The sequence below is a fragment of the Octodon degus genome, unplaced genomic scaffold (assembly GCF_000260255.1).
Source record: "Octodon degus isolate 3935 unplaced genomic scaffold, OctDeg1.0 scaffold00018, whole genome shotgun sequence".
Classification (NCBI taxonomy): Eukaryota; Metazoa; Chordata; class Mammalia; order Rodentia; family Octodontidae; genus Octodon; species Octodon degus.
In genome coordinates this window covers 18108484-18122047 of record NW_004524594.1, presented here as the reverse complement: position 1 = coordinate 18122047, position 13564 = coordinate 18108484, and the positions used below count along the sequence as shown (strand labels likewise).

General features: G+C 53.7%; 1 protein-coding gene across 3 annotated transcripts in view; it reads right to left on the bottom strand.

Annotated features, from left to right (window-relative positions):
• Positions 1 to 13564, bottom strand: part of Shank2 (SH3 and multiple ankyrin repeat domains 2) — a 537673-nt gene that overhangs the window by 405086 nt on the left and 119023 nt on the right. For all 3 annotated transcript variants that reach the window (XM_023710614.1, XM_023710615.1, XM_023710613.1), the window contains exons 6-7: positions 6264 to 6415; positions 5257 to 5424 (exon numbers count right to left, since the gene is read on the bottom strand). In XM_023710614.1, the coding sequence (XP_023566382.1) occupies positions 5257 to 5424; positions 6264 to 6415 (320 nt within the window). The remainder of the gene's footprint in view (positions 1 to 5256; positions 5425 to 6263; positions 6416 to 13564) is intronic.

Here is a 13564-nt window from a genome sequence, read left to right as displayed (position 1 = left end):
GGGAGGGGGGAAGGAGAAGGGGAGGGGAGGGGAGGGGGAGGGAGCAGGGGAGGAGAAGGGGGAGGGGGAAGGAGAGGGACAGATGGGGGGACGGAAGGACAGAGTCAGAGAGACACAGACAGACAGCAGGAGCGAGCGGGAGCGTGAGAGCAAGCAAACTGAAAAAGAACTATCACAGTCATGGAAGAAGCTTCTGGAACTGCTTTGGAAAGTAGCAGGAATGATGACAAGAGTGCATTTGAAGCAAAGGCGAACGCTTTGAGGGGAATCGATGGCAATGGATTGCATACGCTAATAGATTTTTAAAAATTTCAATATCTGTAATCAATTTAGCATCTCTTATATAGTCCAAATGATCTTTATTCTGCCAGTCACTGTGCTTTTATTTATTTTTTATGTATTTATTTCAGAGTCTCACTACCCAGCTCAGGCTCATAGTGATCTTCCTGTTTTCAGCCTCCCCAGCGCTGGGATTACAGGCATACTCAGTGTACCTTGGGGCAGGGCCGGCCTGCACATGGAGCTGGGGATTGAACCTCGGTCCCTGAGCTTGCCTAAGTAGAGGCTTAGTCCGCTGGGCTATCTCACCAGCTGTGCTTTTAAAGGGCCAGCTTCACTTTTCTTTTGCTTTCTAACCCCCAGTCGTTAAAGAGGGAAAACTGCATGGTGTGGGACAGGAGGCCAGCAGGGTGCAGAGGGCTGAGCAGCCCAGGCAAGCCGTGGTCACCGGGTCACCAGACTGGCTCAGCCAGAGAAGCAACAAATAGGTGAATAAAGACAGGCAAGTAAGGGCTGGGCCTTCGCTGTGGAAGACAGAAGGCAAAGACAGCTCGGGGGGAATATGGCAGCATCCCCTGTGGCACGGGCCTGGGAGGGGGTAGATGGACCCACTGTTCTTTTCAGAGAAAAAAAAACAAACTCAAAGTTTATACAGCTGGTCATCAGCATCCTCAGGTTCCACGTCCACAGATTCAACCAATCGCAGATGGAAAACACTTGAAAAAAAAATGCACTGAACACACAAAGACATTTTCTTGTCCTTATTCCCTAAACAATACAGTATAACAGCTACTTCCATGGCATTTGTGTGGTACTGGGTGTGACGCATCACCTAGAGCTAGCTATGCTATGCAGGAGGATGTACGTAGGTTAGATGCAGACACTAGGCCAATTTGTGTCGGGGACTTGAGCATCACGGCTTCTGGTGTCCTTGGGACATGCAGTGAGGACTCTATGGACATGTCCACCCATCTAACTGTGGTTCCCGAGAGCATGCAGAGCCAGCAGCAGCCCTGTGACAGTGAGCACACCTGCCACCAAATTTTGGTTTCTAAATATCCTTCCCCTGCAAAAAAAAAATAAATAAATAATAAATAATAAATATCCTTCCCCACTGAAGGGGTCCAGGGTTCCCAGTGGAAGTGGCTGATCTCAGGGCTGGGGAAGAAAAAGAACAAGAGCAACCTTGGAATATCTCCTTGCATCAGAAAAGAAGGGAAGGAGGAAGGGAGGGAGGGAGAGAGGGAGAGGGGAAGGGGAGGGAGAGAGAGGGGAGCAGGAGGGGGGGAGTGGGAAGGAAAGAATGAGGAGGGGGAGAGAGGGGGAAGCAAGGGAGGAAGGGAGAGGGGCTCAAAAAGGATGGAGATGCGTGCAAAAGAAAAGGCGCCCCCTGAGGGGCCCCCACGGCCCAAACTGGGATAACAACCACCACAGAGTGTTATTATTTAGTAGAAAGCCACAAGTTTACCTTGCCATCAACAAACAAGTAATAAACAAAACTAGAAAGCCAGTAGATGCAGAAGCAGCGATGCTATCAGAAAATGTCCCCTTGGTGGCTGTGGCAGCCAGAACCAATTCAGGCACTGAAGCGTGTGCAGCAGGAGCAGGGGTATGCGCAGGTAGACGGTGCATGCTCCAAGACACACCCACCCCCAGCGTGGACTTGATAGGTAAAATAAGGGAAAGACTAAGCTGGAAATTCAGCAGGCATCGTGGATCAGGTGACCAGCAGGAACATCACTGGTGACGGGCACACGGCCATCAGGGGCCGTCCCATGGGAAGCAGGGCCAAGGGCACGGTGCCCGGCTCCAGGACGCTCTGGCCACCACGCACAGCCTGGATCGCATCACAGGAGCACACCAAACACCCAGGGGACTGAAGGCCGTCTACAGTGACTGCCCCACAGTCACCATAAGGGCCCAGGCAGGAGAGTCAGGGAAGACAGGCGCTCTCCCAGAGTAAGGGTCGGGGAGGATGCCAGGCGGATCCTCTGACCCTAAGGGACACCACAGGACAACTGGTAAATGCAGATGTGGTCTCCAAGGGAAGGGCGTGTGGCGTTCTCTGTGTCATCCTTGTATATCGTCTCGAACTTTGAAAATGGAAGCAATCTTTTATAACTCAGAAAAGAACACGTCACTTACTTGACACAAAGACAGGGAAAGCTACCAAAGGGTTAAAGCAAGAAAAGTGTCCTCTCTGAGGCAGGCAAGGCGGTTTCTGGCCAGTGGACAGAGAGAGGATTGGCAGGGGTCCGAGTACACCCATCATGTAAGGCGAAGCACTGCTTTGTGGGTAATCCGTGTCCAGGAGCCCCACCCACAGCCACTGCTTAGGATCTGGGGAAGTGGGGGGTGTGTGTGTATGCAGGTGCTCCCCACAGGTTCTGGGTTCACCCCAGCTATGCCCAGCAGCCCACTCACCACTTGCCAGCCACAGTCAGGGTATAAATCAGGACATGGAGTACGCCTTCCTTTAAGCACTTTACTGCCACCTGCTGGGCATGTGGTATAAATCTCCACACCTAAAATTATAGAAGGGAGGACAGCGCCCCCTGGGGTTGTGCAATGCCCAACACACGCAACCAGAGCAGCACAGACTTCACTGCACAGTGGCACAGGGGACAGCAATCACTTGTGCACAAGACGTCCCCCACTTCCACCTTGCTCTGTGTCCCAGTGAACTAAATCAAAACACACAGGCATCTCTTTCACGGCACAGGCTTCATTTACAACCCGTGGATATCATGACCCAACAGGACACAAGCTTCGTCACATCAGCCCTGATGGATGAGGAAATGGATGCTGTCAGCGGAGAGACAACTGCTGTCCACACCCCTGCAAAGGCTCCTAGGTTGGCTGGAGCCACCTGCTGCTCCACAGCCCTGCACCTCAGTCTTCTTGCCGGCCCCATGGCAGGTGGACACCGAGGTGTGTAGTGGGGAAGCCAAGCCAGGGCATGGACTGTGGCACAAACCTGAGAGCCGGTAGCTCTGTCCTGACCAGCACTATGTGTGGAACTGTGTCCCCTTGACATTTATGCAGAAGTCCTAGCCTCAGCATGTGGCTGCAGTATCTGGAGACAGGGTCTTTTAAGAGGTGATTAAGGTCAGGGTATGGTGGCGCAGGCCTATAATCCCAGCTACTCAGGAGGCTGAGGCAGAAGGATCCCAAGTGTGAGGCCAGGCTGAGCAAATTAAAAGATCCTGCATGAACATAAAATGAGGGCTGGGGGGCATAGCTTTGAGTTTGTTTCTGGGTGAATCCCCAGTACTGAAAGAAAAAAAAAAATTAGGTAAAATGAGGTCATCAGGGTGGGTCCTGATTCAACAGGACTCAAGGGATGGGGAAGCACAGATAAGGGAGGTTTCTAGGAGTTTAAAGAACCGGCAGGGAAGGGCTGGGGAGATAACTCAGTAGAATAAGCACTTGCCTGGCAAGCGCAAGGGCCTGAGTTCAATCCCAGGTTCCACAAAAAAAGAAAAGAACCAGCAGGAGGAAGTCACTTTTCCAGACAGCGTTGAAAAGAAACCAACCACCAGAGGGCAGTCCACACCAGCATCACAGCGGAGCCTCTAGAGACCCTAATTGGGTGGAGGGCACAAGGACTCGGGTTAGTGCCTCCACACACTCTGGGCTAAAGGGCAGGGCAAAGGGCAGACAGGAGGGCAGTTTGCTCTGGATCCAAGCTCAGGACCTCAGAGATGAAACTCTGCACTTGGTGGAACCAGAAATCACAGCCAAGAGGCAGGCCCATAGTGACACCAGGGTCCCCACCGCCCACAGAAGGGCCACCATCACGTGCTCTAGGCTATAAGCACAGGGCGGCTAAGACAGGAGGATTTGAAATTGAAGCCCAGCCTGTCTGTGCATCTAGGAACTCAGGAAGACCCTAGCTCAAATTTTTTTCGAATAGGGGTGGGATGAGGATGTAGCTCAGTGTGAAAGTGATGGGTTCAGTGGCCAGTAATGGAAGGAAGGAAGGAAGGAAGGAAGGAAGGAAGGAAGGAAGGAAGGAAGGAAGGAAGGCAGGCAGGCAGGCAGGCAGGCAGGCAGGCAGGCAGGCAAAGAGAGTTAGCTAGTACTAACTAGCTCACTATTGCACTGACGTCCCAGCACTGCCCTCTTCCAAGCAGGGTATCTCAGGACCTTAGGGCCTCAGAGCTCGGAAAGGCCCTTGGGGCCCTCATCCTGAGATAGTCAGGATTCTTTCCGGGGAAACCCCTTCTGCAGCCCAGTTATTATACTACTGTGGAGATGATGGCAAGTTGTGACTTAGCACAGGCTTAGGAGCCACAGTCACCCCTCCCCCCATCTCAGTGCACTGGCGCCTGCTGGTCACTACATGAGCCCAGAACATGCCTGCTGTGGCCCTGGAGGCAGAGTGCTGGCTGGGCTGGCTCCCTCCTCCTCAGTGCAGCCTTCAGGACACAGTCCTGAGCAGGCCCTCGCCTCTGGGGCCCCACGCCTGCTCCTTCCCACAGCCACTCCTGGCCTTTGAACTCTTCTTACTGAACCACCAGGTGGCTTCTGCCCCTGCAGACCAGAGCTGACACCCTGAATCCTGTACTGTAAAGTGGGGTCCAAACAACACAAGATTTGTCCATCTAAAGCTGGCCCTGCACCCTGGTCACCGGCACACAGAGGGGCCCTGAAGCCATCTGCAGCAGGGCCTGCAGGGCTGTGGGGACTGGAGAATCCATGCTCAGCTGAGGGAGGACCTGCCCCCCAAGGGCAGGGGACAGAGTCAAGCAGAGCAGCAGGCCCACATTCCCTTCCAACTTCTCTCCAGAGAAGCCAGGATTATCTGTTTCTAGTCTCTATGTGAATGCCGATCACTGATCCAAATGTTTTAGGATCTCTGGGAGGTCGAACGAAGTGACTGGAGGCGGGAACCAGCCTGTGGGTACCAAGCACGACTGGGTCCCCGGGTGGGAGTGGGGCAGCGCACAGGTGCTGCGGGAGGCGCGGACACACCTGGTGGATCTCGTGCCAGCCATTCTCGTCCTTGCAGCACACGGTGGCATGCTCGTGTAGCAGCAGCTCGCAGCAGTAGGGGTCGCCCCCCACAATGGCTGTGTGGTAGAGTGGCGTGAGACCGTAGCTATCCTTGTAATCCGGGGAGGCACCAAGCTCTAACAAGGTCTGGGGAAAAAAAAAATTCCAAAGTCAGGGTCACTGGTCTCATCATGGTTTTTGCACAGAGGGCAACAATCAAAGCAGTATGCTCCTGCAGGCCAAGGTGGCCCTGAGGTCCATGATTTTCTCATGAACTCAGAATTAAGCAGGTCCTAAGTAGAGACAGTGACCTTTCTAGGCCTGAGGTGGCAGGTGGTGGGAGCTCAGGCCTGCAGGATCAGCAGAAGACAGAGACCGGCACAGGGCTGCGGCACTCAGACCCGCCTGTGGCCTGCAACCCCATGTTCTGGCGAGCAGTGATGGAGGGCAACCAAGGAAAGGCAGTGCTTGCAGGAGAGGGAGGCTGTGCCATTTAACAGAACACGCAGGACATCCTTGCGCACTAGGGGCACAGACCTATCGAGTAGCATTGGGAATGCACATGATTTCTGCAGAAGCCAGTGGAAGGGCACAGCTGAGGCTGAGAGTTGGGAGGGGGGAAGCCCCATGTTGGGTACGCCTGTACTAGCAACCCCATCCTCCCTCACCAGGGCTCTGATGGAGAAGGCCTAGGAGCCCCTGTTTCCCATACATGCTTCTCAAACACAGCTGGGGCAGGTGGAAGAGCAGGAGACCACCAAAGAGTAAGATGCTGGGGGTGCACACAGCCTTGCTGGGTGGCAGGGTGGGCACAGTGACTTCTGAAGGGCTGGCAGCCTCCCCCAGGGGCCAGGCTTTGAGGACAATAAATTCTAGAAGCAGCAGTGCCAATGAAAAAGGGCAGAAAAGTCCTCCAAGTTCCAGTGGGGACAGCTTCCGGGAACCGAGAGGGCAGTGTCTCTGACCATGGACAGGCATGGACGCACCTTCAGCGCAACCTGGTTCCTGGCTCGGGCGGCTTTGTGCAGGGCTGTCATCCCATCCTTGGCGCGGAAGTCCAGGTGAGCCCCGCCATTTCGGAGGGCTTTGATGACCTCCATGGAGTCGTCTAGCTGGGCAGCCAGGGTCAGGGGAGTCTCTGAGGGCCCCAAACGCATGCATGTTAGCAACAACACTCAGGGCAGCTGTGAAGGCTGAGCTTGCATGCAGAGGCTGGAAACTGAACTTCAAGACTGGAGCCACAGGACAGGGGTGAACACCCCCGCCGCCAGAGCCCAGCGGGCGGTACAGTCAGGATGGCTCCACTGCAGGGGCGCCAAAGCCAGAAGGGTGAGGTCCTCTTGTGTGGCAACAAGGGTCAGGAGGGGCCCTGAGTGGGTGACCCTGGCACTCCCTGTGGCCAGCTGTGACGGGGCATCAGTATTTGCTATGAAGCCTCTTTCTGCTTTGTCCTAATCTTCCTCGTGTCCCTGCCTGAGCTGCCAAGCAAGGTGAGGCTGCAGTGGAGAGGTGTGTGTGCCACAGAAGTGTACGGAACACCAGGGTAACAAAGCACACACTCTTCGCCAAGCGCAGGGGCAATCGTGTTTCCCCCAGATGAGCTGGGGACGCTGTCTGCACAGGAAGCTGAATGGGAGTATAGGGCAGCTTTATTCACAATTTCCCCGAGTTGCATAGATCCCACTGCCCCGCTGCGGGTGAGCTAACAGTGGTACACACAGATCATGGAATATTACCCCGTCCTGAAAATGAGCTATCAAGCCATGAAAAGGGGAGCCATGAATGCCTATCGCTAAGCAAAGGGAGCCAGTGTGAAAAGGCTCTGGGTGTGGCTCCAACTCCGTGCCATTCTAGAAGAGGTAAACCACAGAGACAGCAAGGGCAGTGGAGGCCAGAGGCTCGCTGGAGCACAGAGGAATACACAGGGGGGCACAAAGGATGCTGAGGGCTGTCATAAAACCCTGCATGATTCCGATGGTGAGTACAGCACAGAGGTCTCTGCCCAAACCCGGAGTGTCCTCAGAACAGCAAGAGGGAGCCCTGTAGACGCCTGGGGCTCCAGCCACTGTAACGGAGGAGCAGCACATGGCCAATTGTTAACAGCAGGGCAAAAGGAGGCAGGATACACAGGAACTCTTTGCTTCTTTGGCTTGATTTTCTGTAAACGTAAGCCTGGCACTGTGTCCAGGCCTAACAGCAACCCCCTCGGGGCCTGGCCCGGGGCTCATCTCCCTACCACCCTGTGTCCTGCGTCTGTATTGTGCCTTGCTCTACCACACACACCTCTATGGACGCCTCTACTCCCCTCCAGAATACATCCAGGTATAAATAAAAGCAATCCCACCCTAATTGGATTCTAGTTGTGAGCTCTCACTTGAAACCTAGTCTCTGTTTATTAGGAGCTGGTACCTGACAAGCCAAATGCCTCCACGCATCCATCGTGGCAGAGGGAGTTATTTGCCTGTAGTCCTCAGCCCACCTTCATCTGTGAAGGGTAACTGTGCCCCTCTCACCCACTTTAGGCTGCTGTTTGAGGTCCCAGGATCTCGCCCCCTGCAGTCACCCCATCCTCCCTAGTATTGTTACTCCTGGGGGAATTACAGGCAGTGATTCATTGCTGGGTTGCAGGGAGACCGCCAGATACCATCCACCACCACATGCACCAAGCGAGCCCCTTCCGCTCCCAAGCCAGGCGGCACTCAGCCTACTCGGAAGCAGAAGGTCCGTGAATCCTTCTAATTGGGCCATGTGGGACCCCAGAAGGGGCTCCCCAGGAGCCCGCTGCGGCAACGTGTGGGCAGAAGCAGCTCCTCCAGCACGGATGATGAACAGCTTAACTCGCAGGCAGCCCCAGCCTGACAGGCGATGGACACAACACTGCCTGGGTAGTAACCGGATCTTATAAATGACTCCACGTACGTCACGGGCTCCTGCACAATTTGGCCTAATAAAACAATATCCTAACTTCTGCTTCTCCTCAAGATGTTTAAAGCATCAAAGAGCACTTCAGGCTTTATTGCCAACTCTTCCCTTGTCACATACGGGGCTTCTCAAGTTTGGAAGCCACAGGGTAAAAGAAAAATGCCAGATAATATTCCACTGAAATTGTCACTTTTATTTCCTTGCCAGGTTGTGGTCTGATTCCCTAGGTTCCAACCAAAGCAAAAGCTCAGCCCGCGTCCCCAGTGGGAGAACTAACTCTTTCATTTTTCTATTCTATTTTCATCATTGCTACTTAATGAAATTTACATTCTCAACAGGTAGCCGACAGCTGCTTGTGCTAGCACAGGCTGCTTGGTTTTAATTGACAGGTCATTCCACTGTGATTTAATTATCTCTCAAATGCCACTCAATCCAGAAGGGCAGCTTCCCCTGACTCTGGCCCAAGAACGGCTCTGAGTCAGGGACACTGGACAAGCCTGGGTGATGGGTCAGTTTCTTTTTTTTTTTCTTCTTGGTTTTAAGAAGGAAGCTGCCTCTGATTGTAGGCCCAGAAAATGAAGTCTGCTTTACAGCCAGATTCTGCTGCTCAGTGGGTAGAAAATCACCAAACCCAGCGTGAAGCCTGCAGTACAGGATAAGGATGTGCAAAGGCTGTTGCAGCCCAGCAGGAGGAAGGGTCCACCTTGAAGGAAAGGGCAAGTGAGCGCCCTCTTTCTACCCACTGGCCCTGCCTGGTAGATCCGATGCAGCTGGTCCCAAACCAGAGCCACCCTTACAACCCAGATCAGGGCTAGGGCCACATCCAGCCAGCGCAGCAGTCAGATGGCAGGCCGAGGGTGAAAACCCACACCTACAGGCTGCAGAACCCAGGCTACGTCTCTGCCCCTGCTGGTCACTTGGGGACAGCATCAGATTGTGCGACTCTAACAAGGCCTAGGGGCTAGGAGGCTCCCAAGCAGCAGATACATGTTGCCTGCAGCTCTGGAGTCTAGATTCCAAGTTTACCACGCCAGTAGAGTCCATGTCTGGTGTGGTCCTGCTTCCTGGGTCAGAGACAGGAACTTCAGGCTGCATGCTTCCATGGTAGATGGACAGGGAGCTAGCTCTCTGAGGCCTCCGGCCTAAGAGCTCTGGTTGCGTTCATACAGGCTCCACCCCCGTGACCCCGTGGCCTCTCATGGCTTGGCCCTCCACTAAGCCACCACCAAGGGGGAGTTTCCATGCTGGGATTTGAGCGAACCAGCATTCAGACCACAGAGATGCCACCTCACACCACAGCTTCAAGCCTCTCCAAGGACAAGGTGCCCAGAGGGGACCTGCCTCGCCAGATGCAAAAGGATTAGGGAGGAGAGGTTTGTACAGCTCCAGGCACATCGTGATGGCAGGGTCCTCTGTCCTTTAAGCGCAGCTGTGTTAAGTGACTTTATCATTTCTGTGAAGACAACAGTACTTGTTTCCCTGGGAGGAAGCAGCTCTAGGAGATGTGAGAAGCCTGCGAGATACCAGATAACTTGCTCACAGCCGGGAGGGAACCCACCCAAGTGACCGCCATCTCTTTTCCTCTGCATCCCAAACTAGTGGAAAACAGTATCCGCTGAATTCCTGCAGCTGATGATGACAGAGCTATTCTGGAAGCCCTGTGAAGATGACCCATGCTGATACACTTAGTGCCATCCACTGCTCCTGGATCCCGGACCATGGGGACAGTCATCTGATTCAGGAGCCGAGTTTTCCAAAGCTCAGAGGGGTCCCAGAACCTGGTCTTAATCAGGCCAGCTGGGGAGAAGCTGGGGTGAAGCTGGGGTTAAGAGCGGGTTTCCCTGAGCAGTCTATGTCCGGGTGCTGAGCTGGCCTCTGGGGCTCGCAGCCATGAACCTATATCACTGTAGCCCTGAGTCTCCAGCGATATTCTGTGTGTGCGTGCGTGTGTGTGTTGAGCACAAGGACACAGTAGTTCCTGCTAACTCATTTTGCCCAAAGAAACGTGCAGGTGAGCTGTCCCAATACCAACTGGCTCTGGACTCTCAGCTAAGCCAGTGCCACAGGTGGCTTCTCCCACTGCATCTCACCCCGTACGGCCAGGACCATGAGCTTCTTTCTCTCTGACTTCAGGGAAATGAGTGAAAACCCCTCGGATGCTGATAGGATCACAGCGGGGTGGGGAGGGTGGCAGGGAAGGCAGCGCTACCTGCCCCACAGTTGCCCCTGGACACATCCTCAGAACTTTCTACTTTCAATCTTCCCCTTCACCAGGCTCCAAATATTTAGTCTTAAAAACCTCTATTATGGGTTATCTCTGTTAATTATGTCCCTGTTTAAAAAAAAAAAAAAAAAAGCCTGCTCACAAATGTTCACAGCAGCTTTATTTGTAATCACCAAAACATAAAGCAACCCAGCTCTCCTTAGCAGGTGAAAGAATAAATAAGCACAGGGCACCTGGATCCTGGGGTGCTGGTCAGGGCTAATGCAGTGGATGAGCCATGAAGAGCTATGGAGGAAACCCCAATGCATATGACTAAGGAAAGAAGCCAGCGTGAAGAGGCTTCGGACCACGTGATTCCAACTCCAACTTCTGCAGGAGACAAAGCTGTGGGGATAGTAATGCCATCAGTGGGTGCCAGGGGTAGGCAGGATGAGCAGCTGGGACACAGAGGACATTTCGGGCCTGGGAACTGTGGTGGCGGATACAAGAACTACAGGGTTCTACAAGGCCAAAGAATGCGTGACTCCAAGAGGGAGCCCTAACCTGCAAACTTCAGTTAATAATAACATATCATGTTGGTTCATCAGTGATAATAGATATTAATTTTTTTTTTTTCTTTTTGAGACAGAGTCTTGCTATGCAGTCCAGGCTGGCCTTGTGCTCACTTTTGTAACCCCCAGGTTGGTCTCAAACTCAGTGATCCTCCTGTCTTAAACTCCCAAGTGCTGGGATTACAGGCATGCACGACCACACCCAGGGAATCTGGGGCCGGCACTGTATGTGGGGCCAGGGATCAAACTAAGGACCTTGTACTTGCCAGGTAGGTACTTATGCCTCTGAGCTATCTCCCCAGCTCCAACGTACAATGTTAAAAGCAAGCCATCAGCCATGAGGGAAGCAAAAGGCACTGACTGGTTCACGTGGGAACTCTATGCTTTGTCTTCAGTTTTCTGTACGCCAGAACTCTTTTAAGAAAGAAAGTCCACGGGCTTCAAAGAACAAGCAGCGAGCGGTGGTGGAAGGGAGTGGAAAGTTCTACTTTGCTGAGAAATCTTAAATACCACAAGGAGGAAATCGATTTAGAGAAATAACCAGTAGGCAGACACAATGTGAGGCCTGACGCAGTAAGTGTTTTTAGCTTAATAATGATTTCTATCAAAACCAAAACAAAACATGCCCCTAAACCACTCTGTTGGATTGCTCTTAACTTCCCGGGGGAGGCAGAGAAAAGCGTCACAGCAAAGGGCAGGCCTGCCTCCCACGCTGGCACGCTGGGAGGCAGCCTCAGCCTTGACGGGCCCCTGTCTCAACCCCCCCCCCCCCCCCGGTCCTTCTGACTGTGGCTTTTGCTGGAGCCTCTGGGACACTTGTCCTTCATTTTACCCTCTGCCAGGAGCCCCTCAGCAGAGGTGCCACCAAACAGAGGTGGCTCTGTTTCTTCCCTGGGCTTGGCACCATTAACCAACCCAGACTACAGAGCTGCCCTTAGGTATCTGTTTGCGGACTCCGAAGGCACCAAAAGCCGCAGCCACTCATGTCTCTCCTGGGAAACGCTGTGTGACTTGCATATAAACCCCCCCCCCCCCCCTCCCATACGCTTATTTCTAATGCTTGCTATAAGGTGAATGCTAGGCAAACACTTGTTTTACCGCATCTTACACGGTCAGGACAGACACTATCTCGTTCGCTGAATATTTTCAAATCCCAGTCAGTTGAATCCCAGGACTGGGAACCACAGCTGTGCGGCTTGTCTGGGTCTTGGAGAACACAGGTGACCACAGCTGTCTCCACTGCTTATGGTCCAGGGTGGGGCTGTTCCATATGGGGGAGGGGGATGGAGCCAAGAAGGCCCTGCCCCTTCATTATGCAGCTCCCGTACCTGTTCACAGCAACCCAGGGCTTAAGCTTCCTACGGGCTCCACCCGTAACTATCACAACTGCAGCTTTATCTATAGGCAGGGCGATAAGAGCTAGTCTCATCTTTGCCTGTTTCAACAATTCAGATCTATGTCATTGTGTTTTTAGAAACAATGCTAGGGGCTGCTCTGGAATACCAGTCATTCCTAAATTCTTGAAACCCAGAAACACCAACACTGGGGAAGCCAGTGGGGGGAGGCCGGGCTTGTGCTGGGATGGGGCTGGGTAGAAGAGGTCATTGAGAGAATAAAAGGGGATCCCAGAGTGGACCCCTGACCTCCTGTGCTGCTGACCAGGCAGGGGAGAGCCATGGGCCGCACTGACCAGGTTCCAAGGAGCCGTCTGGAAATAGCTAAGACAGAGACAGCAGCACACTCCAGGCATTGGGCATTGATGGCTCACTGCCAAGCAAGAATCCAGGCTGGGGACAGATTCTCCTCTCCCCGAAACTCAGAATCCTGACTTCAGGCCCGGCTGCAGGTCACCTACGAATGTACCTGGAATGCGCTCAGGAATGCACAAGTCTCTCTACCTGTACAGCCTGAGTGCACAGGGATGGGCCCGGTCCTGCCCTTGTACAGAGGGCCTAGGCCCAAGGCCAATGCAGGAGAGAAGCCTCCACAGTGTGGTGGGAGAAGCAGTGTGGGGACAGGCTGGGGCAAGTGCCCTTCTGCCTCTCCCTGAACACACACCCCGCCACACTCCATCCTGATGTCCTCCCTGGGCTTGGGGCCTGGCCAGGCTCCCACCCTCCCGGTCCTCTCCCCAAGATGTTCCCATATAGTTCTGTCTCCTAACACCTCAGGTGCCACAGCTGCCATTGGAAAGGAGTTTGTCCCTGCTCTGATGCTGCTCACCATAAACTCAGATGCCCAGGAATAAAAGAGGTTGCCATATCCCCAAGCAATCTATAGACAGGGATATGCCCAACACCTAGCAGGGGGCTGATGGGTTATCCAGGCCTCCCACAGGTGACTAGCAAGTGCCACAAATACTCCATTCCTCCTGTGCTTAGTGATTTGGAGGTGTGACCTGAAATCATGCAGGAGTCCACAGCAGGCCTAGCGCATCACAGGGAGGGAGAGAGAGGGAGAGAGGGAGGTGGGAAGAGGGAGGGGGACAGGGAAAGGGTGAGGGAGGGGGACAGGGAGAGGGAGAAGGGGAAGGGGAGAGGGAGAAGGAGGGGGAGCGGGAGGGGGAAGAGGAAAGGGAGGGGGAGAGAGA